Source organism: Gymnodraco acuticeps, unplaced genomic scaffold, assembly GCF_902827175.1.
Source record: "Gymnodraco acuticeps unplaced genomic scaffold, fGymAcu1.1, whole genome shotgun sequence".
Lineage (NCBI taxonomy): Eukaryota > Metazoa > Chordata > Actinopteri > Perciformes > Bathydraconidae > Gymnodraco > Gymnodraco acuticeps.
This window is the reverse complement of record NW_022989776.1, coordinates 1,590-10,000: the sequence shown is the minus strand read 5'-3', so window position 1 is coordinate 10,000 and position 8,411 is coordinate 1,590. Positions and strand designations below refer to the sequence as shown.

Genomic DNA, 8,411 nt, shown 5'->3' with positions numbered 1-8,411 from the left:
TGATGTTCAGGTGTATATCAGTATGTAGCGTCTCTACTTTAAAGAGTCCTCTCCTGCTGATGTTCAGGTGTATATCAGTATGTAGCGTCTCTACTTTAAAGAGTCCTCTCCTGCTGATGTTCAGGTGTATATCAGTATGTAGCGTCTCTACTTTAAAGAGTCCTCTCCTGCTGATGTTCAGGTGTATATCAGTATGTAGCGTCTCTACTTTAAAGAGTCCTCTCCTGCTGATGTTCAGGTGTATATCAGTATGTAGCGTCTCTACTTTAAAGAGTCCTCTCCTGCTGATGTTCAGGTGTATATCAGTATGTAGCGTCTCTACTTTAAAGAGTCCTCTCCTGCTGATGTTCAGGTGTATATCAGTATGTAGCGTCTCTACTTTAAAGAGTCCTCTCCTGCTGATGTTCAGGTGTATATCAGTATGTAGCGTCTCTACTTTAAAGAGTCCTCTCCTGATGATGTTCAGGTGTATATCAGTATGTAGTGTCTCTACTTTAAAGAGTCCTCTCCTAATGATGTTCAGGTGTATATCAGTATGTAGTGTCTCTACTTTAAAGAGTCCTCTCCTGCTGATGTTCAGGTGTATATCAGTATTTAGCATCTCTACTTTAAAGAGTCCTCTCCCTCGCTCAGTGTTTCTCTCTCTCCTCCTCAGTGTGTAACTTCATGTGTCACGAGAAATGTCTGAAGACGCTGCGCTCAGCCTGTTCCTGCATGACCCCGTCTCTGGTGCTGGTGAGTAAAACAAACGCCCCCTGCATGAAGTTAATTGATCACTGAATGTTGCAGCATAATGAAGCAGAGAGGAGTTTATAGTCCTCACCTGTCCAGGTGCTGTCGCTCATCATTTACATTTTCTTAAATCATTTTTCCTTTTTTATGCTTATAAAGTTTTCACACAGATCCTGACTCGACAACATAAATGCATTTACAGATTAATCCAACTATTATTTCATTCATTTGTGGATGTTGTGTTAGCATTATCTAGCATTTTGTTAGCATTAGCTTCAGTTGTGTAAACATTCGCTTCAGTTGTGTAAGCATTATGTTGCATTGTGTTAGCGTCTCTTATCTTCCATCGTTTAGGTATTATCTTGTGTTGTGTTAGCGTTATCTTGTGTTGTGTTAGAGTTATCTTGTGTTGTGTTAGCGTTATCTTGTGTTGTGTTAGCGTTATCTTGTGTTGTGTTAGCGTTATCTTGTGTTGTGTTAGCGTTGTGTTAGAGTTATCTTGTGTTGTGTTAGCGTTATCTTGTGTTGTGTTAGCGTTGTGTTGTGTTAGAGTTATCTTGTGTTGTGTTAGCGTTATCTTGTGTTGTGTTAGCGTTATCTTGTGTTGTGTTAGCGTTATCTTGTGTTGTGTTAGCGTTGTGTTGTGTTAGAGTTATCTTGTGTTGTGTTAGCGTTATCTTGTGTTGTGTTAGCGTTATCTTGTGTTGTGTTAGCGTTGTGTTGTGTTAGCGTTATCTTGTGTTGTGTTAGAGTTATCTTGTGTTACATATACATTACATTTCCTTTAGCTGACGCTTTTATCCAAAGCGACTTACAATTACCAATCACAGGGACATTCTCCCTGGAGTAACTAAGGGCTAAGTGCCTTACTCAAGGGCACACTAGTGCTGGTGTTCCTGGCAGGATTTGAACTCACTACCTTCCGATCTTCAGCCCACCTCACTATCCATTAAACCACCACTATCCCCGTGTTGTGTTAGCATTAGCTTCAGTTGTGTTAGCGTTAGCTTCAGTTCTCTCTCTGCTGCCCCTGCAGGTTCCTGTCTCTCACTGCTTCGGCCCGGCGGGTCAGAAGAAGCGTTTCTGCTGCGTCTGCAGGAAACAGACGGAGGGAAACACGGCGCTGCGCTGCGAAGGTAAGACCTCCGTAATGACCAGTGAAACCAGCATGAAGTTAAGTACTTATATTTATATATAATTAAACTCTGATTTAAAACTGTTTACAAAAAGATTAAACACTCAGGGACAGTCAGTTGACCAACAGTTGGTTGGTTTGATGCTTGAATTAAATATTTGTTTTAATGTAAAGTGCCTTTAAGTATTTATAAAAGCCCTATATAAAATGAAGTGCATTTTTCAAGTTGAGACAAATCTGTTTTTCACGAATTGTTTAAGGATTTTTCTCATTTTCAAATATCTCATATTTGTTGTAATTAAAAAAAAATCGAGGAGTTTCTCGTTAATGTTTTGCCTGTGTGTGTGTGTGTGTGTGTGTGTGTGTGTGTGTGTGTGTGTGTGTGTGTGTGTGTGTGTGTGTGTGTGTGTGTGTGTGTGTGTTGCAGTGTGTGAGCTGCACGTGCACGCTGACTGCTCTCTCTTCAGCTGTGCAGACTGCCGCAGCTCTCAGGTGGACGGCACGCTGCAGCAGGTGAGGAAACATCGTTAACTCTCTGATATCAGCAGCTGTTCAAAGTCAACTTTATTGTCAATCTTTCAGTTTGTGTACAGACAGAGAGATCCAAATACCGTTTCCCACAATCCCGAATACAAAATACAAATATATATATTAAAACATGTATTGTGGTGACACGTTATTGGACATAATTCACCTCTCGTATTGTGTTGCCACACGGACCGTTTAGTGGGAACACCGGTAGCGTTAGCTTCCATTCCTGCTAGCTCGTCAGCAGAGCAGTTGATGTGATAACCTCTCTGTTATTAATGGCTAATAAAGATTGGAACTCTGTTCTTAATACACCGCCTCCGACTCCCTTTTCTTGGCACTCCACTGGTGACCTTGACTTTTCCGAGAAAGTTTCCGGGTAATTAACGAGCATGGCTGAACGCGATGTGTTCGTAAAGCTGACGGAATTCTGGGAGCACACCGCGGAGTCATGGTTCGCACACGTGGAGGCGCACTTCGCCTGCCGACAGGTCCGTGATGGGGACCTGAAATACTACCATGTGTTAGTAGCGCTGGGCAGCTCTGCGTCGTCCAGGTTGGTGGGTTTCATCGCAGCCCCCCCACATCATGGCAAATATGAGGCGATTAAGGCCCTTCTCCTTAAGACATTTAGCTTATCTGCTAAGGAGAGGGCCCACCAGATACTTGACATTCAAGGCCTAGGAGACAGCAAGCCATCCCAGCTAATGGAGAAAATGCTAAATCTGCTAGGGGGGGAGGATCCCCGGATTTTATTCACGGAGATTTTCCTGCGTCACTTGCCTCCCCGGGTCCAGACGGCGCTGGCCAACACGCCTGTCACGGAGCCCCGTGCTTTGGCTGAGGAAGCGGATCGTTTTTTCCTGGCGACACAACAGCCCGGGGCTGAGACGTTAGCCGCGACGCTCAGCGGTCCACCTGCAGTCAAGAAAGCGTGGCGGAGGCCGGACACGGCTGTGGCGAGCCGTCGTGGAGACGCCGGAGAGTGCGTTTACCACGCACGTTTCGGGACAAGGGCGAAGAGATGCATCGCTCCGTGCAGCTACAAACACCCGGGAAACGGAGGGGCCGGCGCTCAGTAGTGGCTCTGAGCATCGGCGGCACGTGCAGGCTCCTCTTCGTCAGCGACAGCGTTTCGGGGAGCCTGTTTCTGTGTGACACGGGCGCTCAACGGAGCGTAGTTCCGCACGTACGTCGTGAGGCCTATGTGTCTGTGCATCGGAGGACAGCGTTTCAGCTGAGATTTCGTGACAGCGGACATTTCTTTTCCCCTCCTCGGAGCGGATTTTTTGTGTGCTCATGGACTCTTAGTGGACGTTAAGAATAGGCGTTTGGTTGATGCCTTAACGTTTTCTTCCCTCGTGTGCACACTTGGCAGCTTAGCGTACGACGGGCTGTCAGGCTCGCTGTCAGGGGCAGACACGTTTCTCAGACTGTTGGCCGAGTTTCCAGACCTGTCGCTACCCACCTTCTCTGCGCTTACCACTAAGCATGGCGTGGAACACCACGTCACTACCCTGAACCCTTCTAAGCTGGCTGTAGCGAGGGCGGAGTTCGCAACCATGGAGCGCCTGGGCATTGTCCGCGGCTCCGACAGTCCTTGGGCTTCCCCCCTGCACGTCGTCCCCAAACCGAACGGCGGGTTCCGCCCGTGCGGGGATTACCGCCGACTCAACGTCGCCACTACGCCTGACCGCTATCCGGTGCCGCACATTCAGGACTTTTCGGCGCATCTGGCCGGTACGGGGGTGTTTTCCAAGGTGGACCTGGTGCGTGGATACCACCAGGTGCCCATGCACCCCCTGGACATTCCCAAGACAGCAGTGATAACGCCTTTTGGACTTTTTGAGTTCCTGCGGATGCCTTTTGGACTCAAGAATGCCGCTCAGACGTTCCAGCGCCTGATGGATTCGGTGCTGCGGGACCTGCCGTTTGTGTTTGTCTACCTCGACGACATACTCGTCGCCAGCGCTTCAGTGCAGGAGCACCTGTCCCACCTCCGAGCCCTTTTCACGCGGCTCAACGAACACGGATTAATCATCAATCCTGCAAAGTGCCAGTTCGGGGTGTCGGACATCGATTTCCTGGGGCACCGCGTCACCAAGGGCGGTGCGACACCTCTGCCAGCGAAGGTGGAGGCTGTTGCGGCTATTCCTCGCCCGCTCACAGCCCGGTCGCTCCGTGAGTTTCTGGGGAGGGTGACTTTCTACCACCGTTTCATCGCCCGGGCCGCACACATCATGCGGCCGCTGTATGAAGAGTTGAAAGGCAAGACCCCTGTCCAGGAGATCGACTGGACAGCAGAGGCGGACGGCGCTTTTGCTGAGGTCAAGACCGCGTTGGCTCAGGCGGCTTTGCTGGCATCATCTACGGCTCCCATCTCCATCACCACGGACGTGTCGGACTACGCGGTCGGCGCAGTGCACAAGCAGTGGGTGGAGGGCGCTTGGCAGCCGCTCGCCTTTTTCAGCGGCCAGCTGACGCCTAGAGAACGCAAATACAGCGCCTTTGACCGGGAGCTCCTCGGACTTTATTTGGCCGTGCGGCACTTCCGTTTCATGCTGGAAGGCCGTGAATTTACGGCGTTTGTCGACCACAAGCCGCTCAACTTCGCCATATCAAAAGTGGCGGAGCCTTGTCGGCACATCAGCAGCGGCAGCTGTCCTACATATCGGAGTTCACTACGGACATTAAGCACGTGGCTGGCAAGTCGAACCTGGTTGCTGATTGCCTCTCCAGGGTCGTCATCGGTGCCGTCCAGTTGGGCCTGGACTATACTCGCATGGCGGCGGACCAGGTCACAGATCCCGGCGTCCAGGCTCTGAAGGTGGAGAGCGCGGGGCTGCGCTTGGAGGACGTGGTGTTCGGCGACGCGGGCATTACTCTCCTGTGTGACGTCTCTACGGGCCTGGCGCGGCCTGTCGTCCCTGCCAGCTGGAGGCGTCCTGTGTTCGAGGCTGTGCACGGCCTGTCACACCCCGGCGTTAAACCTTCAGTACGTTTGGTAGCGGCGAAGTTCGTTTGGCAAGGACTGAAAAGGGACGTGAGGACTTGGGCCAGGGAGTGCGTGGCTTGTCAACGCGCTAAGGTGCACCGCCACACGAAGGCTCCGTTGGAGCGTTTCCTGGTGCCTGAGAGGAGGTTTGATCACGTCAACATTGACCTGGTTGGTCCGTTGCCTTCCTCTCAGGGGTTTTCCTACCTCCTCACCATGGTGGACAGAACGACCCGTTAGCCGGAGGCGGTTCCGCTCGTTTCGACATCATCCGCAGACGTTGCCCGGGCCTTCATTGCAACGTGAAAATGTCGTTTTGGCACCCCGTCAGACATTTCTTCAGACAGGGGCTCTCAGTTCACGTCCGAGCTCTGGAACGCTGTGGCAGGCGGTTTGGGGGTTAAGCTGCACAGGACTACCGCTTACCACCCTCAGGCTAACGGCCTCTGCGAGCGCTTTCATCGCTCCATGAAGGAGCGTCCATCAAGGCGGCCATCAAGGCTGGCCTTACGGACGGTAACTGGGTCGACAAGCTGCCCTGGGTGATGCTGGGCCTGAGGACCGCACCTAAGGAAGATCTACAGTGTTCTACAGCGAAGATGGTCTATGGTCAGCCGCTGAGAGTTCCGGGGGATTTCCTCCCAAATGCATCAGCTCCCTGGTCTGCCACGGCCCAGCGAGTTTTTCTGTGTGACGCGGCGGAGGCTTTCGCTCCAGTCCCGACTACTCAGCACGGTGCGCCAGGGTCTCAAGTTCCCGCGGAGCTACGCTCGGCTGGGCACGTCTTCATTCGTCACGACGCACACAGAGGCCCCCTGCAGCCCCTTACGATGGACCTTTCCGGGTTTTGGAACACGGTGAAAAACACCTGGTGGTCGACATGGGCGGTAAGGCTGAGCACGTCTCGGTTGACCGGGTGAAGGCTGCTCACTTGGACGTGGACCGGCCGTTGGTGCTGGCTCGGCCGCCGAGACGGGGCCGACCCCCGGCTTGGATTCCTGTCAGGGAGTGTGGACCTGTTGTTCCGGTCCCTCCTCTGTCAGGGGCCGCACGGGCAGAGGTCGCTGTACCGACTCCGGTGCGCAGGTCTCGTGGGGGCAGGCGGATTGTTCCTCCCCGCCATACGGATTTTGTTTACAAGTGAATTCTGGGGAGGCTTGTGTGGTGACAAGTTATTGGACATAATTCACCTCTCGTATTGTGTTGCCACACGGACCCTTTAGTGGGAACACCGGTAGCGTTAGCTTCCATTCCTGCGAGCTCGTCAAGCAGAGCAGTTCATGTGATAACCTCTCTGTTATTAATGGCTAATAAAGATTGGAACTCTGTTCTTAATACACCGCCTCCGACTCCCTTTTCCTGGCACTACAGTATACTATATACCTATATGTATACCAGGATGTCCCGCTGCATGTTCGCCAGCATGCTTTCCTCATTCTGACCCACAATCCTTTGCACAGTACTTATCAGAGGGTCAAAGTTCAAGGAGATGAGGAAGTAGTTTGTTCTTATTGTCATGAGCTCATAAGCTGCGGTACTTCAAGTATATAAACCTGTGTGTGTGTGTGTCTGTGTGTGTGTGTCTGTGTGTGTGAGAGAGTGTGTGTGTGTGTGTGTGTGAGCGTGTAAGTGTGTGTGCGTAATTAATGATTGAGTGTTATTGATCAGTTGGACTGATCGCCTGCTGCTGTCACACACTCTTTAATCAAAGACTTCTGTTGGAGAGCTGTCTGATCAGTGTGTGTGATCACTGTTAGTGTGTGTGTGATCAGTGTGTGTGTGTTCACTGTTACTGTGTGTGTGTGTGTGATCAGTGTGTGTGTGTGTGTGTGTGTGTGGTAATAAGCTTCTCTTCCTTTTAAAAGAAAGTCAATATCTTTGAGAGACGGATGACTCTGATCCGGTTCACCTCCTCTCCGGTGCGTCGACCAACATCGAGAGAGGAAGATTAGAACACAGGAAGTGATCCAAACACTTCAAACCTCCTTCTTCTGTAGTTGATCTTAGTTTTTGGGTCTAATCGATGGTGACCTTGTTTTCCTCCAATGACCTCTGACCGGGTCTACTTTCTGTTGGCTGCAGGATACGTTCCACCACCACTGGAGGGAGGGGAACCTCCCGGCGGCGGCGCGCTGCGACGTGTGTCGGCGCTCCTGCAGCTCGTCTGACGTGATGACAGGGACGAAGTGTGAGTGGTGCGGCATCACGGTGAGAAACAACAACAACAACAACAACACACTTCCTACTAACCTTTCACGAGGTTTCAAGAGCTCCAGACGTAGAACACGGATCAGCCTGCAGAGAACAAACAGACCTCTGCCTCAGGACCCTCCTGGTCCGCACACCTGTTCCTGTCCGTTGTTTAGTATCCTCACCTTTTTGATATTTCCATTTCATTCAATTTGAGCTTTTTATATTATTAGTTTCTGCTTCGTGACCTTGAGACGACGCTGTTGTTAAAGTGTGCTGTATAAATGCATTATTATATTATTACAAGCAAGGTCATAATGAGTGTGTGTGTGTGTGTGTGTGTGTGTGTGTGTGTGTGTGTGTGTGTGTGTGTGTGTGTGTGTGTGTGTGTGTGTGTGTGTGTGTGTGTGTCTGTGTGTGTGTGTCTGTGTGTGTGTCTGTGTGTGTGTGTGTGTGTGTGTGTGTCTGTGTGTGTGTGCAGACTCACGTGGCATGCTACCTCAGCGTGCCAGCAGAGTGCACTCTGGGTCGTCTGCGCGGCATGATGCTTCCTCCCTCCTGCGTCCGCCTCAACTCCAGAAACTTCAGCAAGATGCACCTGTACCGAATCACAGAGAGCCCGGAGCAGGGTACACGCACGCACACACACACACACACACACACACACACACACACACACACACACACACACACACACACACACACACACACACACACTCACAGGCGCGCACACACACACTCACACACATACACACACACACACACACACAGGCGCACACACACACTCACAGGCGCACACACATACACACACACACACATACTCACAGGCGC

At 51.1% G+C, this 8,411-nt stretch overlaps 1 protein-coding gene across 1 annotated transcript in view; it reads left to right on the top strand.

The window, feature by feature from the left end:
• Window positions 1-8,209, top strand: part of LOC117548467 (diacylglycerol kinase theta) — a gene marked incomplete at its 3' end in the record, with an annotated part of 18,393 nt that extends 10,184 nt beyond the window's left edge. Inside the window, 5 exon segments of the mRNA XM_034219786.1 lie at window positions 656-735; window positions 1,769-1,868; window positions 2,295-2,380; window positions 7,473-7,598; window positions 8,062-8,209. Coding sequence (XP_034075677.1) covers window positions 656-735; window positions 1,769-1,868; window positions 2,295-2,380; window positions 7,473-7,598; window positions 8,062-8,209 — 540 coding nt within the window.
• Between the last annotated feature and the right edge of the window lie 202 nt (window positions 8,210-8,411).